General features: G+C 40.2%; 1 protein-coding gene across 2 annotated transcripts in view; it reads left to right on the forward strand.

Annotated features, from left to right (window-relative positions):
• The window catches only part of PNPLA8 (patatin like domain 8, phospholipase A2), a 70882-nt gene that overhangs the window by 25705 nt on the left and 26903 nt on the right, over positions 1 to 18274 (forward strand). Inside the window, exons 7-8 of one of the 2 annotated variants that reach the window (XM_032793450.2) lie at positions 14300 to 14357; positions 17413 to 17607. In XM_032793450.2, coding sequence (XP_032649341.1) covers positions 14300 to 14357; positions 17413 to 17607 — 253 coding nt within the window. The remainder of the gene's footprint in view (positions 1 to 14299; positions 14358 to 17412; positions 17608 to 18274) is intronic. The other variant, XM_032793460.2, reaches the window with a different exon arrangement.

Raw genomic sequence — 18274 nt, forward strand, 5'->3', positions numbered from 1 at the left:
TAGGTAAACATTCTGGAGGAAAATTGTTTAAATTTTAAACTTTTGGGCTCTTAAAAATGAAAGATGAATAACATTGTCATTATTGTTTGATAGATAATCAATCTTCCATATGTAGATTTGCCAGTACCTTTTAATCTTGATTTTTTCAGTACCCATTGTGCTTTGTTCCTTGCCTCTTTTGAGCAACTTTTATGTCGGCACCTGAGATTGGGTATTACTATATTATCTTCAGGTATTTACTGAAGCATTGAGTATTTGTTTAGAGGATATTCTAAAGCTGAGATGGACTAGAACTCCCTATTCAGTTTTACTGGCTGCTAAGTCCCTCGATGATTATAACATTTCCTTGTAGAAAACTCAGCATTACATCTGTGTTAAGACAGCTGAGTATTTGTGAGTCAAGTTTGTCTCAAGCAGGCATCTGTAGATGGTAGAGTATATACAAAGTTGCCTGACACATTTGCTTACATCAAAAAATTGATGCTCTGAACCATATCTGCACTACCAAATAGTATCTACTGACCGCGAGTTTCCAACTGTACATAAAGTAGAAACAACTTGCTACCCAAACAGTACTATAATGGAGAATTTGCCATATCGTGCTATTCTGAGAAGTCTGTCTTCCACACTGTTGCTTTGAAAGCCACACAATATTGAAGGTCGCGTCTATTAATAGAAAATTATACCTGAATTGCTTCACTATCTGGAAAAAGATTGGGGCCATACTTTAATCCTTGAAAACAAATGCTGTTTTAACTCCACATTCAATATTTTAAAGAGATGAAATGTGGAGCAAACATTTTACAATAACTTCTTTCTTCTCCAGCCTTGCCTGAAGTGAAAAATATATGCATCTTCAGGGTTGGCCTTGAATTGGCATAAGATGCCTATTTTGAGTAACAAAGTGTTAAAGGTCCAGTCGCTCACCAGCTTGTGATTTTTCTGTGGCTTTAGTGGTCCAACTCTTGCATATTTTCAGGTTTAGACAAGATAGAGTCAAGTGACTTGAGCCACCTTGGGTTGGAGTATAGGATCATTGCAAGAGCTGCATGGTGGCACATTCTATATGGAAAGATATCACTTAAATAAGAGCTTTTAGTGATTGTCCATGTGCATTCCACTCTTAGTGTACATGCACAGTTGCTGGAAGTTTTCCCTCGGTGGTACCCATTGGGTGGCTTAAGCGTCCTGTGCTGCTACATACTACTGGAATTGGTATAAAGAGCCGAGCCAACTTAAAGCCCTCTGAATTCCTTCTTACCACCTGCGGTAGTCACTGGAACTGTTTCTTCATTTGCAAGTTCTCTCAGTGGACACGTTCTCTTGTATTATAAATAGATAGTTATTAAGGTTATTATTATTTAGTTGTGTTTTTTTTTTGTTTTTTGTTTTTTTTTTTACCATCTCAAGGTTTCCATCGTGGTGGTATCTGTTGCCAATGAGAAGGAAAGGCAGGGACATCAGGGCACAAGCCCCCAAAATCAAAAGACTCAAAGAAGTTAGACTTGTTTGATAGGAAAGTTCATTCTGCTGGGCAGTTGCAGCTCAGGATTGAAAATCAGCATGCACTTTTGGGCAGGTATGACTTTAATTTATGGGACTCCATGCTGAAATTTAAAGACATGCTCGCAGAAGATGCTAGGCAGGAGTTCTCCTTGCTAGTGGATGAGGGAAAACTGGTGATGAGGGCCTCACTGCAAGCTGCTTTAGACATGGCTGACTTGGGCACCTGGTCCATGGCTTCAGCAATGGCTGTGCATAGGAGCTCCTGAGTACAGTCCGTTGGGCTCCCACAGGAGGTCCAACGAGCTATGCAGGACCTGTCCTTCAAAGGATCTTTGCTCTTTTTGGAGCAGACTGATGCTAAGATTCATGGATTCAAGGACTTGAGGGCAACTGTACACCCCAGCCCTTCCAGAAAGCACTTCAGGCCTTAGCAACTCCTATGGTATTCTATTCCAGTTGTCCGAAAGGACCTGCAGAGAAAGAAGGAAAGAAGGCCTAGACCACCTCTTCCTTCGATCTCTTCTTCAATGCATGTCCCACCTACACATGCAAGTGGTTCTAAGCAGGTGTTGGGATGGCATGCATGAGGGTGCCATACCATTCCCAGGATGCCAGACCCCATTTTTCCTTTATTTACCATTTTCTCAATGCTTGTTCCCATATCACCATGGGCTGTTGGGTGCTGAGTGCTATAAAGTGCTCCAGTTTGTTTCTACTCCTGCCTCCCTGTCGTTCTTTCTCTCACGAAGAACTTCTGGTCCAGGATATTCAATCTTTCCTTCAGGTGGAAGCCATAGAGGAAGTTCCTGAGAATTTAAGAGGGAAGGGTTTTTACTCCCATTATTTCTAATCTCAAAAGCCCAGGGAGATCTCAGATCTATTTTAGATCTGCATCATCTCAATAGCTATCTCAAAAAGATAAAGTTTTGCTTGGCGTCCATTATTCCCTCTGTGGAGACTGGTACACTAACCTTGGTTTAAGAGATGCCTACTTTCACAAAGAGTTCCTCAGAGTCATAGTGAAGCACTTCCATTACCCGATCACAATGCTTCAGTTGCTTCAGTTTGGGTTACCTACAGCTACTCAGGTGTTCACAGAATGTATGACCATTGTAGCATCATTCCTCAAGAAACAAGGAGTGCAGATCTACCTTACTTGGACAACTAACTAGTCAAAGGCTAGTCCAAAACTCAGATTATATCCAGTGATTATTTTATTTAGTCAGACTTCAAGGCCTTCGGACTACTGATCAATGCAGCCAAGTCTATCGTTTGTTTGATACAGAAGATAGGGTTTGTAGGGGCTGTTGGACACTACCCAGGTTAGAGCTTTTCTGCCAGAGTCCATATTCCAAGCTATTTGATCTCCCATGGCCAACCTCAAGACTCATCCAACCACAATAGTTTGAAACTGAGAGACTTGTAGGGCCCGTGGACTTGTATACATATGTAGTACAACATACGAGGCCGCACATCAGACCCCTTCAGACATGGCTGGACTCAGTGTACTTACCAAGTCATCTGCACTTGGGCACTGGGCTGACGGTGCCTTTCAGTTTCTGATTTTGCTGAATTGGTGGTTGAATCCTCTCAGCGTTTGTGTGGGTGTTCTCTTCCTCCTCCCTCAGCCATCAATTACTCTGGTTTCAGATATTTTGGCTCCAGGGTGGGGAGCTCACCTGGGACCCCTCCAAACTCAGGATCTTTGGTCCTCAGTGGAACTTGCTCTTCATATCAATGTCAGAGAGCTCAGGGTGATTCATCTTTCCTGTCATGGTTTCCTACCTGTCATTGCAGGGAGAAACCTGTTTGTCTTTATAGATAACATGGCAGCAATGTTTTACTCAACAGGAAGGGAGGAACTCAATTCTCCCTTTTGTGTCAAAGAAATTCACTTGTAGGAATTTTGTATAACCCATCCAGTCAACCTCGAGGCCTCATACCTTCCGGGGGCGCAGAACGAGGGTGGATAAAAATCAGTGATTTTTAAAAAAAAAATAATAATAAAAAAATCAGATTTTTTTTTATTTAAATTGGATTATTTTGATGATGCTTTTTGAGGAAAAAATCTATCCAAAGATAGTTTTAATTAAGATACATTATAGCTCGAAGATATCTCATCATGAAACAAGGATTATAAATTCTAATTCTATAGCATGAGACAATATATTCATGTAATATTTAAGAAAAGTTTTGTAAATGAGTTCCCACAGTTCATGTATTAGGGACCCAATCTTATGGGATTCCAGGGGCTTTTGTATAGATTATTTAGGTTAATCTTTCTATCTATCCAATGGAACTCAGTGCTCAGTCTAGAGATGCTTAGTTTTGCAGTTCTCAAACTGTGGTTTTGTGTCTCCGGAGATAACATGCTTGTTAACAGCAAAAAAGTTTTAAAATAAGTATATAGAGGTGATAAATAACAGACCTCAGTCCTATTCTCCCTCTGCAAATTTGTGTACATAGAGTCAATCCCTTACCTCTCTCTAAAAGGGCAACATTTCAAAAAGTCGAATGAATAGAATAGATCTGTAAAAGGAGAAGAAGTCTGGAGATGAATGTGAGAAGGGAGGGATAGGCAGTAGAAACAAAAGTGAAACTGTTTGAGCTGCATGTTCCAGAAGTCTTGAGTGTGGCCTTTGTTGATTTGAGATCTACCATGCCATTCTCTCACTAGAAGGTAAAACCTATAATTACAGCAGGCTGTAAAAGAGACCCAGTTTGAGAATATTTTAATGAAGTTCCTCTACCTGTGGGTAAGACAGGCATGCATGCAAAATGCAAACAGAGCAACAAAGAAATGCAAGGCCTGGTTGCCCGAATGAAACAAATCACTCTAAAAATGTATAGCATGTACCTTCTAAAAATGAAACCTACATCTATCTCTGAGTTGTGAAGAATATGTATTAAGGTTATAACAACCAACAAGAATGCATTTATGTAGAAATCCATGATTAAATTGAGTCTTCCTAACTAATGATTTAAATCAGATCTACCCTGCTCAGAACAAACTATCAGATCACCTGAGCGGGTCTTTCTCCAGATACTGTGAGTGGTCTCTTCGTCCAGATGTAGTCAGATACATTTTCCTGCAGGGTACTCCCCAAATTTACCTAATTATGAATAAATACAACAAAAAATGTCACCAATTCTGTTCCCTACCAGGCCACAGGACAGATTCCACCTCAGATGCCTTCCTGCTACCCTGGATGGGAAAGCTTTATTTTGCTTTTCCCCCAATCCTACTCCCACATAGAGCACTACTAAAAATCAAGTGGGACCACTCCTGGGTTATAGTAATAGCCGCAGCATAACCCCTAACACTGGCTCTCCATTCTACTGGATCTCTCAATGGAGACTCCAGTCTCACTTCTGTTGCACCCAGATTTGATCTCTCAGGACCACTGTTGGCTGCTGCACGTGACCCTGCAATCCCTTCATTTGATGTCTTGGAAATTCCATGGCTAAATCCCAAAGAGCAGGCTTGCTTGGAGCAAGTCCACCAAGCCTTACTAGATATCAGAAATCCCTCCACTAGGGCCACCTACCTGTCAAAATGAAAGCAGTTGTACATCTGGACTTGTCAAACCAGAGTCTCACTGATGCATTCATCCATCAAGGAAAAACTCGACTATCTGCTGAACCTGAAGCAGTACAAACTTAGCAATTTTTCTCTGTCATTGTTCACCTGGCAGCAATATCAGCTTTCTGCCCTCACATGGACTGTTCTCTTTTTTTCTAATGACATGACAATTAGACTCCTTAAAGGCATGGAAAGATCATACCCTTAACTAAGGGAGCCCATTTCCCCTTGGGATTTGAACATAGTTGTCTAAACTTATGGGATCCTCTAGCAGTGTGCTTCTTATTATACCTTTCCTGGTATGTGGTTTTCCTACTTCCAGAAGGGTCTTCCAGCTGCACAACCTCACATACAAACCACTGTACACAATCTTCTTTAAAGATAAGGTGTATTTATACCCTCTTTCAAGGTTTCTCTTTAAAGTAGTTTCAGATTTTCATATCAATAAATTTACTTGCTTGTATTTTACCCAAAGCTACATGCAAATAGGGATGAGCAATGGCTCCGCACACTGGATGTTAAACAAGCACTATGGTTCTACGTAGACGAAACTGTTTTGTCGGTCCACTCAACTGTTCATGGTCATAGCAGACAGAAAGAAAGGTCTTACAGTCTCCACACTGAGAATTTAATCTTGGATAACGTCTTGTATCCTTTTGTGTTATAATCTTGCAAGTGTCTCTCCTCTAGGCAAGCCGAATCACAAATATCCTCAACGGCATCCCTAGCGGAGATCCCTATCCATTTGCAAAGCAGCAACCTGGTCATCGATGCACACTTTCTCCTCCCATTATGCCACCACTCAGTACTCAAGAGATGATGCTAAATTTGCTCAATCTGTAGTGCAGTCTTTGTGTACATGAACTCCAATCCCTCCGCCTGTTTAACTTTTTGGGAGTCACCAAGAGTGGAATGAACATGTGCAGTCACTCAAAGAAGAAAAAACAGTTACTAACCTTTTGTAACTGTTTGTTCTTCGAGATGTGTTGCACATGCCCCCATTCCATGAGCTGCCCTCCTACCCCTTGCGTCGGAGTTTCCACAAGGAAGGAACTGAGGAGACTGGGGGATCAACTGGACCCTTTGTGTCAATGTCAGCAGCATGCAGCAGCAGCAGAAGTGATCAGGCCACCCCGACAGGTACCACTGAAGGAAAAGTTTCTGGTGACAGTGCGTGGGGCACACACAGGGCCGGCTCTACAGTTTTCGCCTCCCCAAGCAGCGCACTGAATTACCACCACGGGCAACGGGGGCAGTCCATGTGCCCTTAGGGTGGCAGACGCGTTCCCGCGGCGGCGGCAGTTCGGCGGCAGCTTCTATGTTTAGCTGAAGCCACTGCGGACAGCTAAACAAAGAAGCTGTCACCGAATTGCCGCTGTTGCGGAAATGCGCCTTCTGCCCTAAGGGCACATGGACTGCCCCAGCTGCTGGCGGCGGCAATTCGGCGCTGCTGCTTGGGGGCAAAACAGGGACTGCCACCCCTTACAGATTGCCGCCCCAAGCACCAGCTTGGAATGCTGGTGCCTGGAGCCGGCCCTGGTCACACACATGCACAAAGAGTGGAATGGACATGTGCAACACATCTCAAAGAACAAAAGTTACAAAAAGTTAGTAATCAACCATCTTAAGCAAAATTGAGATAGGGAATCATTCTACTGAAATAAACTCCTACATTAAAATCCCTCATTAGCTGACTTCTGATATTGTCAGAAGTAACTGAAATACTATGTGGGAGTAAAGACCATTAAAAAGCATAATGTAGAATAGTGTTTCACTATTGAAGTAGAAGAGGAAAACACGGAGTTGGATAATCCTGCAAGTGAGACACCTTCAGCATCACCATTATCCTCAAAACAGCCATGATGATATATTTAGTCATTGTTTCAGGCCTTTCAGTAGCTCTTCAACTTCATTCAGGAGTTTTCTTTGTCTTTGACATACTGAAAATGGCGGACACCAATCTTTGAATATGCTATAATATCATAGTGTAAAGGCAAAGAGAAGTACTCGAGAAGAAAGTTTTGTCCTCCTTTTATGCCAGCCATACCTGCAGTGTATGATAAAATAAATAATTAGAGCTCTTTGTTTTGGATATTCTCCTCCAGGCAGCTTTAAACTCTCAGGTCCACTAGTAGGTCTGCAAATGAAGAAACACAATATTAAAAAATGAAACAAAAGTCCAATGTAAAATGGTTGGTTGAATATGAAGAATGATCCGATAATGGTGACAAGCACCCATTCAGGAAAAACGCATTCCTATTTAGTTATAGTTTCCCTTTCTGAAAGGAAAATCACAGAACTATTGTGTCGAGGTGTCTGAAGATGCTATCCAAGAATTCAGAGAAAGGAGTGGGACTAAAAAATCTTTTCATTTGGTCAGACAACAAAGAAAAAGACGAGAACTTTCTCATGTGCAGTTATCTGATATATTTGTCCAATTCTATTTAAACCCCATTTATAAAGAAGTAGCATCTAACACAGTCCAGTGCACACATTTAAATTTCAAAAATTCTTCCACATCCACCTTCAGTGTTAGAGGGTTGAAAAAGAATGATTGAGTTTCAGCTTCCCAATTATGCTGAACAGAATCTTCTCAGGAAAATTGGCTCCATGTTTGCATCCATTTGCCCTAAATGTGAAACTTTTACTGAGCTCAAGGAGGACATTTTGATCAAAACAAAATATACATTGTATATGAGTTACAATATAGGGAGCTATTACATTTAACAAAAGCAGTTATAAGAGGCCTTGGAAGGGCTTTTGACAGATTAGATTGCCAACAATATTGGCCTAATCTAATTAACAAATATTTGAAAGTCCTGAAATACAAAATCAAAACACTATTCAGAGATGTTATAGGTCAGTACAACTGGTCATTAATGCAAATGCCATATGGTGAGCCCAGACTAGGAGGAAGGGGTTGAAATTTAAGATTGAAGAGTCAGATTTGTATCCAAAATCTGTGTTTGTAGGTTGTTGAATTTTATTACATCAAAATGGAGGAAAGTTGTGGAAGTAAAATCCCACAAGACCTAATATTCTAATGTAACTGTTCTAGTGTTTAAAATAATTGCACTTCTGTTCGTCCATCTCAGCATCAACTGAATGTGTTTATAGCACATTCTGATTTGTTTGATCAAACTTCGTAATACACTAGAGCAGTGGTTTTCAAACTTTTTTTCTGGTGACCCAGTTGAAGAAAATTGATGCCTGTGACCCATCGGAGCTGGGATGAGGGGTTTGGAGTGTGGGAGAGGCTCAGGGCTGGGGCAGAGGGTTGGGGTGCAGGATGGGGTCAGGGCTCTGGAGCAGAGGTGCAGGCTCTGGGATGGGGCTGTGGATGAGGGGTTTGGGATGGGAGGAGGCTCCATTTTGAGGGGGGCTCAGGCCTGGGGCAGGGGGTGTGGTGTGGGAGGGGGTCTGGGCTAGGGGTGCAGCCTCAGGGGTGAGGCTGGAGATGATGGGTTTGAGGGGGACTCAGGGCTGGGTCAGGGTATTGGGGCACCAGCTTACCTTGAGTGGCTCTGGTCAGCGGCACAGCGGTGGTGCTAAGGCAGGCTTCCTGCCTGTCCTGGCACTGCAGACCGCGCTGCAGCCAGCAGCAGATCCGGCTCCTAGGCGGAGGTGTGCAAGCAGCTCCACGCGGCTCTCCCCTGCAGGCACTATCCCCGCAGCTCCCGGCCAATGGGAGTGCAGAGCCGGTGATCGAGATGGCACAACCCCCATAGGAGCTGGATCTGCTGCTGGCTGCTTCCGGGGAGAAGTTCAGTTCAAAACAGGTAGAGACTAGCCTTCCTTAGCTGGACAGCACTGCCAGTGACACTTTTAACCCCCGGTCGGTGGTGCTGACCAGAGCTGCCGCGACCCACTACTGTCTCATGACCCGCAATTTGAAAACTACTTTTTCGAACCCCTAGTCCAGTGAATAAATCATTGAAAGTTCATTTAGCTCTAAGGGAGGATACAGAACAGTGAAGCCTAACCAGTTAGTAGACTGGGGAAATGATTGTTGTGTTCATATATTGTATTTGCAGAATTGTGAGCATTTCATTTTGGACAATGTGTGTGCTCTTGCAGCGGATAGCATGTTTTATTTTGCTTTTCAAAAAACCTTTAGTTTTTTTCCCCAGTAAAATTCCTTTCTTTCTTTCTTTCCTGCCCCCTTGGTTTGGTGAAAGTCAAAACCAACTTGTCTTGAAATACTATACACACACTTTTATGAAAATGAAAATTTACCGTGGCTACAAAGAACACAGGAGGAAGGCAGTATATTGATTAAGCACTCTAGTCCTGTATGCTTTTTGTGATGCGGATGGTGGCAAGGCAATTACTGTCATCTTCATGTTAGGCATTTTATCTACAAATTACACTGAAAATTAAAATCCATGAACGTTAATTTGTTAACAGTTGACCTGATCCTACAATGAGATTTGGGAAGGCTCAGGGCAGACTGTATGCCCACATAGTGTTCCATTGCATTCAGTGGGATTCCACACAGGTCATCCTGCAGCAGCTGGGCCTTAAAATATATACAGACGCCTCCTGACTTATGCAATCGTTCCGTTCCAGAAAGCCTTGCATAACTCAAATTTTGCGTAAGTCAGAAACGTATACCCATACGTTACGCAAACATTTCTGCAACTCAAAAATCATATTTCTGGCTTATGGAACTTTTTCCGTAAGTGTGAATTTGCATAAGTCGGGTCTTGCATAACCCGGGGAGTGTCTGTACTAAAATAATATTACTCAGATTGGATGGCATTTCTGTAAATGCTTCAGTAAGGAAATTAGATTAAGCTCACTTTCAGTCATTGCAGAATATACAAGGCAGTTTAACTTTACATGCCTTCTTTGTGCTAACTTGTTCTGTTTAAAATACACTAATAAATTACGGTCGTCTTCCTTGCTAGAAACCGTAGGGTATCTAATACAAAATTTGCTCTAGTATATATTAATAAACACACTTTTTGACAGAACAATTCTAATAACAGTAATAAAGCTAATGTTTTACCTACAATTGTGGGACATGTGGTATAAAGCCTACTTGGGAAATTACAACTAATTTTGGTGAACAGTAACTTTTTGCTATAAGTAATGTAGAGAATTTGCTTCTGTATTAATCTTATGCATATTTCTTTGTGTTTTAATTTTAATTGAGCCTCCTACTTTGCTTTTCATTTAATTTGATGTCTTCCTATCTTAGCATCATTAAGATAATTACATTTATGACATGTAGTTACTTTTACTATTCATTTCCATTTTCTTCCTGCTGAAAGCAAAAGCTTCCTAACTTTTTTTTTATGTAAATCAATTTACATAATACCATACTGACTTAAATCTGCAAGAAAAATAGGGGTATAGATTTGTTCCACATTGTTGGATTTTGTATTGAATTGAGTTTGAATGTGTTTTTTATTTTGTGCTTGAATCGTGTCCACTATATGCAGAAGAATTATTTGGGAGGGAGTATCAGTGAGGTTTTCACAAACTAACCAAAATGCTGGTACGTTTAGGGGAATTGATTTGTATATAACTGTGGTTCTCAACCTATTTACCATTGTGGGCCACATCCTATACGCTGACAAACGAAACTGAGTGTTGATAAATGCAAAGTAAAGCATATTGCAAGGAAAAATGTAACTCCCCCTACACCTTGCAGGTTTCTAATTAACTTTATTACCTCAGGAAAGGGACCTGGTGTCATTGTGGATGACTCAGTGAAGTCGACCTGTGCCCACAAACAAACAGGATGTTTGGATGCATAGGAAATAGATTGGATAATACACAAAATATTATGATTCCATTATGTGAAGAAATGGTGCAGCCTTAGTGACGAAATTGAATACTGTACAAGTCACCTCATTTCAGAAATGATAGAAGAGTTAGGTGACCCTTTTCTAAGCCTCCTCTATTTATGTCATGGAAAAACTTTTAAAGGAAGAGAGTTTGAAAAGATTGGGATTGTTTGATGTTATGATGGGATAGTTTAATTTGGGCAATTGATTTTGGATTATCGGCAGATAAGTCTGCTCAATGGTCTGTGAGGGGAAGTTGGATGGGATGGGAACTGAGTTACTGCAGAGAATTCTTTCTTGGGTGCTGGCTGGTGAGTCTTGCCCACATGCTCAGGGTTTAGCTGATCGCCATATTTGGGGTCGGGAAGGAATTTTCCTCCAGGGCCCAGGTCGCGGATTGGGCAGGGCCCTTCAGGTTTTTCGCCTCCCTGCAGCGTGGGCATGGGTCGCTTGCTGTGGGATTCTCCTGCAGCTTGAGGTCTCAAATCTCAATTTGAGGATGTCAATAACCTCAGTCCAATGGGTCTATAAATGTGTATGGGTAGGGTTTTGTGGCCTGTCTTGTGCAGGAGGTCAGACTAGATGATCATATTGGTCCCTTCTGACCTATGAGTCTATGAGAAGGGAGACAAATGAGAGGGGGCATGACAAAAGTATATAAAATTATGAATAATATAGAGAAGGTAACCCAAAAACAAGAGGATACACAATGAAAATTAAAACTGGTCTAATTAAAAACTACTAACAGACAATGACTTGTATCACTGGATGAAAATTAGACTGTGGAGCTCATTGCCATGGGATGTTGTTGAGGTCATATGCTTAGCAAGATTCAGAAATTAATTGGACGCTTACGTGAATGTTAAGAATATCCAGAGTTGTTATAAATAATGCTAACAAATTTGTAGAGGATGCTGGTGCAACAGTAACATTTCTCTGCCTGAGTTGGTCTTGAAAAATTACCCAACATCTACTACCCCAAAGGCTAAGCCTACTTTTCGGGGTGAAATACACCAGTGGTCCAAGCCACGCTTCCCAAGGGCAATTCCCTATCCCAAGTCTCACCCAAGCCATACACACCTTTTACTTAGTCTTCCACTGGTCCTCTTCTTCAGTCCGCACAATCTAGTCTCTATAAACAAATCAATGAATGCCAACCCCAAATAAACAGTCAGCTCCCCAGCTCTACTATCCATGGGCAACACAAGCACTCCCCTCTAAGCTTTGCAGTCTCTCTAAAGGTTAGCAATTGGTACGCTCCAGCCCATGAGCATTTTCCTGGAATGTCCAGTTCCTGGTCCACTGGACACTCAAGGTGTTGAGATCTGCTGCTTTCAAAAAATAGAACATCCCAGCTTACAAGTTTCCTCTTAGATCAGTGCCCCAGTGAACACACAACACTTACGTATGTTTATAGTGAAATCAAATATTTAAAGAGTTTCAAGTAGTAGCTAGTACAAGTATTGAAAACAAGTGCTTAAATATAAAATAAAAGTATAACATTCATTCTAGAGCCTAGACTGAAATACTGTCATGTATAGTAGAGTAATGCTCCCCCAAAATCATTGCAGCACTTTACAGCCAGGTTTGGCTGTGATCCATCTCTTCATGAGATACAAATGCTTTCAGCTTCCCTCCTAGGTGAAGGACTCCTGTGCTTCTTTGCTTCCCAAAATATACCAGTCCCACCTTGTGTCTTTTATTTATCAACAGGAACACTCCCCATGGTGTGTTTTTCATCTTGTATTCTTTCATGCAAATAGGCATACAATACACAATACCCAAATGGCCAGATAGAGAGATAAGTGTCTGCTAGCTCTTTTATGAAAGGATCATCTCTGCATATGTCACTTCCTGGTGACCTGCTTTAATGTCAAGACCTTAAGAACATAATTTTTGGTATAGATATGTAACTCCTTAAATATTATCAATACATACGTTTCTCAATGATTATAACAACCAGTGGGATACCAGCTCTCAGTACAGACCTTACATGCCGCCCTTTGATGAACTATTATATGTATATCTGACCCAGAGGATCCCTGTAAATCCGTATGCACTCCCTGTGCCCTCTGCTAGTTGGCACCAGCGTTTGCTAGGTCACAGAACCACCTTAACTAGTGACTGTGGCAGCACTAGAACTGTCTTTGCAGACTTAAGAAGACAGCACCCCACTGGTTTAAACTTGGGCTGTGTTCAGAAGGTTGTTTTGATTATCAGGAGGGCTAGAATTTTTTTTTGTAAATGAAAGCTTGTATTCTGCAGAACCTGAGGGAATTTGGCTTGGACAAGAGCCTACTGTCTGTAACTTGTAGATTTTTCAAGCTGTCCCATAAGAACATCTATTTTAAGATGTAAATGAATTTTGTTAGCTAAGACGAAAGATCAGAGGTATCTTCTGATACAAAGCCCTTTGCACAGTTCTGCTTCCATGCTTTCTACCCAAACCAGTCTTGGATCATGTAATGAGGTCATCTTCTGACTCAGATGCTGCAGCACTAACCCTAAAGTTGATGTGGTGATGAATTCAGCTTTGGATGATTCACATGGTTTCTCCTTAGCAGTTGGGAGAGCTGTAAAGAATCTATGCAGAATAAAGAATAGATATTTTAACTTCTGTTTTCTTGCTGCATGCTTTATATTCTAAAAAACTTGTAATAGTGATGGGATTTTTAATTTCAAGAAAGATGTTATTTCTTGTTTGATAATGGTCTACACCTCAGCAAGAATGACTTTCATTAAAGTAAAACCACTACATTTAAGAATTCCCTTTTCAAGTCCCAAACAATCAAAGCACTCTCGCATGTTCCTAACTTTAATTACCTTTCCCATTGATTTAAAATTAAGTACATGCTTAAATACTTTGCTGTACTGAGGCCTCAGTCATTCTTTTCAAATCATTTGAATACTGAATTCATCATTTCCAACCTCTGAGAAGATACAGTGGGTGAAATCTGAGGTCTACTGAAGTCAATGGCAAAACTCCCATATACTTTAATGCAGCCAGGATTTCACCCTGTATATTTTAAACAGAAAATGCCAGAAGTAAAAGTAGGCATAAATGACTAGTTTTGACTGTGCAGTGGTGGGGAAGCCGTGTCGGTCCCAAGATATTAGAGAGACAAGGTGGGAGAGATAATAACAGGCCACTTCACCTCGAATGGTCCCTTGAAATATGTTTTAACTATTTATGCTACACAATCTGTTCCATCTTGTGTTTAGCTGTGACGCACTGAGTAAGTTTCCCAGACCTGAAGAAGAGCTCTGTGTAAGCTCAGAAACTTCTCTCTCATGAACAGAAGTTAGTCTAATAAAACATTACCTCTCCCTACTTGTCTCTTTGGTGTTGACTAATATATTGTTCTGATGATGCCAAAACTAGTGATGCATTTTCATTTTTTTACCTATTATATAGAGATAGAATGGGATCGGATCTCATGATTGAAACTGCAAGAAATCCCAGATGTCCTAAGGTAAGTGAAGATTTTCAAAAACTAATATTTTATTGAAAAAAATGTATTCGGAACATATAGCTTTGGGTGATAGTGCCACCACTTGACGAATGTTATTTGTACAAATTGCATGATTTTTTGTAACCTATACTCTGAAAAGTATCTATAAAAACAATCCTCATTTAAAAATTAAAATTCCACAAGATATCTTAAATATTTGTCAACCCTGCTGCAGTAGTCTTTTACTACTTAGCTGATAAGTGTCCTGATTTTACGTAGATTAATTCCCATGAGATGATGTTTGTGAACTGACTACTAATACATACATCTCGCTTTTATGTCACATCTTGGATTCTACAGAGATTTGCTATTTTGTCCTAGGGTATGGCTACACTTGAAACTTCAAAGCGCTGCCACGGCAGCGCTTTGAAGTGCAAGTGTGGTCGCAGCACCAGTGCTGGGAGAGAGCTCTCCCAGTGCTGCACGTGCTCCACATCCTGATGGGGTTTAGCTTGCAGCGCTGGGAGCCATGCTCCCAGCGCTGCGGCACTGTTTACACTGGCACTTTACAGCGCTGTATCTTGCAGCGCTCAGGGGAGTATTTTTTTCACACCCCTGAGCGAGAAAGTTGCAGCGCCATAAAGCGCCAGTGTAGCTAAGGCCCTAGAACCCGTTCAGTGTTTCCTTGCAGTCCTCTGATGTTAGCTGTTAACTTTCTTCCTGTGGGTGGTATGAGAGAGCTAATAGTCTCTCCCTATTTGATCCGCATCACCAGGTTTCCTCTTGTCCCTTTAGTAGGTAGTGAGTGATCTCTTTGCCTGTAGCATATGAAGGGCACTAATTAATTGGAGGGGTTATATCTAGCACGGCACAAGAAAGAAAAATGAGAAAGGAGAGGGTATTTTGTTTTTGTTGTTAGGAAGAAGAAATAAAATAGCACATGGTTAAGAACAATTTGGTAATTAACAGGTGTCTTAGTGTCATTATAGCACTATATTCAATATTTTACTATTAAATGGTAAAGGTTCAGATTCTCACAAGGTTGCTCTCAACTCCTATTGAATTCAGTAAGAGTTGGATGCCTAGTGCCTTGCAGGAAGCATTTAGTACTTCGCAGATTAGGATTATATCCTGAAGTGAAAAATGTGTAGGTGTTAAAAAACCAAATACAGTATACGTTTTTCAGTGTGATCATATTCCCATTGAAGTCAATGGAAGTTTTGCCATTGGCTTCAGTGGAAGCAGAAGACGACCCTTTTGGGGTGAACAGAAAATTGTATTTCATCATTTGTAGCTTAATCACTGACATATAGAAGTTTTACACATATTGTTTTTTTCCTGGTAAAGCCATATTTTCTGTGAATACAGTGATTTACTTGTAATTGTGCAACTGAGAGACACTAATATCATAACTTCAGCTTCAAGTGCTGATGAGTAATACTTTCACAGAAACAAAGACTACTTTGTAAACTAGTATGCAAATAATATCACTCACCCACTAATTTGCCACACGGCATTGTTTTAGACCTTGCCAGCCATGAGCTATGCATCATCAGTTAAAGATCTTGCAAATTCTTACCATCATATAGTAAGCATTTAGTAAATAGTGATTATAATTACGGGTAAGCATCTCTCTAAAACATGCTGATCGTTGCTTCCAGACCTTTCTTTCTGGGAAGGACTACTTTCTCTCTCCCACTTGGAATGACATGCACAATTCTTTTGTTCATGACATTTCAGTATCTTTATGGAAAATTCTAGAACTATAAAATGTAGGAGAATTTCATACTACTTATGATCTTAGTTATTTTAGTTATATTATAATTTGATTATTTTTTGTTGAAATATAGTGAATGTTTTTGAACTCTTTTGTTTTCTTGAGATAAAGAAGCTTGCCACAAGTTTAATACAAAGGTGCACTTTATACATGAATTATTAAGATATGAGCCTCTGTGCTAGACAGGAGAATCTAAAGTTACTTCTGTTGAGGCTTTTGTAACATTAGGTACGTGTTGCACATCATTTTGACTCGGATAGTGCTATTTTCTGACTTTTTGAGTGCTCCTCTTTGCAGCCTTGACCATCTTTTAATGTAGTTCTTTGTGTTGCTTAGATATAACTATTTTATAGTAGTTCCAAGAAGCTGGAAATAACATCCACAGAAGTTAAAAAGAATAAAACACTTGTTAGACATAGAGATTTGTCTTTAAACACTATTTTTTCTCCAACATCTGCCTTTGCCTATAACTTACTAAAAAAAAAAACCATCCTTTTATGTCAGGCATGTGACTATTTTCTATAAAATTTTAGTTGATAGAGCTTGTGAAAAACAGAATATCAAATGGTGATAATCTCATTATTTCTCACTGAAAATAATAAGTTTAAGAAAAGATATTTCACTGATTTACAAACTTTCTTAGTTAATATGGAGACCTGTTTTCTCTTGACTGTTGTAGCCTAGGGTGCTGGTAACTCATGATGCCTGTTTGGAAGAGGAATAGGGAATTAAAAGTCTGTGTGTTCTTTCTACTACCACCTCCAATTCAAAAAGAAACAAAACTTTTCCCTCCGTGCTTTCTTTCCATTAAGTTCTGTTGTCTTCTTTTTAAAGATAAAATTAATACAGGATGCTGGCTTTACTTCAGAGTTCGAGTTTCTCTGGCATTTCTCTGGCATTCTCGGGCGAGCAGAATCTTGGGGAGGAGGTATCTCAACTCTGCAGCTGTGACTCTGGTTGACGTGGGAGAAATGTTGGTGAGCTCCACAGGGAGCAATGTCCATATTTCACAACCAGAAGGGCGACAGAACTTGACATAGGGTAGAAAGAAAGAAGAAAATTTCTTGACTATACCTAATAAAAAAAAAAATTGGTTTACCACAGTTGTAAATTACAAGGGATTCATTTTTGTTCAAGCTAGTCATGTGAATTTTATTTTCCTGTTTTATTTTAACAGTTGTATTGTTAGGTGTACGTGTACCCACAGCATAATGTACAAAGCTAATGTTTAAATCTTGTAGCTGTGGGAGATATAGTGTGTCGGTATCTGAAATTATCTTTATTTTTCTAATCTACTAGGTAGCTGCAGTAAGCACCATTGTAAACAGAGGAACACCACTGAAAGCATTTGTGTTTAGAAACTACAACCACCTTCCAGGTGTCAAGTCTCACTACATTGGAGGTTGTCGGTATAAATTATGGCAAGCCATTAGAGCATCATCTGCTGCACCAGGTTACTTTCAGGAGTATGTGTTGGGTAATGACCTTCATCAGGTAAGTTGATATCTGCATAAATAAATATCCTGTTACATTATATTTGGAGATGAACATTTAAGAACTATTATCATGTTTAATTCTAATCTTAGTAATTATTTATTCTTTAGATTATTAGGAAGTGGCAGCAGAGAGAAAATCCAGGAAGGTTAGGGGGAGGAAAGGAAACTCTTTGTTTCCTTATCAATTACAGAAGAGTTAAAAAGCGTGAAGAGAGACAGTGTCTCTCTCTCACTCACCAACCCCCTCCACACACACACACACTCTACCCTGGCCTTCAAATTCTTCTGATTCTGGAAGGAAACTATACAAGAGTTGCAAATTGCTTCCAAGTTCCTATTTACAACTGGTAATTCATTAAGCATTATTTCACTAAGCAGATGTTTTAACTAATATTAAACAATAGCATAAAGCATGAAAAATACAAATTAGTACTATTCAGTGTTCCCTGACTGGCAGTCATAACTCCTAAGAGAATTTCCCTTGCAGTCCAAGACCACATGCTATGTTATGAGAATAGGCCTGCTGTCACAGCACCTCTTTTGGCAGCACCCACTTGTAAATAGTTCAACAGAAATGTATAGTTATTAAAACCTGAATACATCAATGTCTTATGTCAACAGCTTGTTCCATTTTAAGGTACTGTTACCTTTTAACTGATTTGTGA

Source organism: Chelonoidis abingdonii, chromosome 1, assembly GCF_003597395.2.
Source record: "Chelonoidis abingdonii isolate Lonesome George chromosome 1, CheloAbing_2.0, whole genome shotgun sequence".
Classification (NCBI taxonomy): Eukaryota; Metazoa; Chordata; order Testudines; family Testudinidae; genus Chelonoidis; species Chelonoidis abingdonii.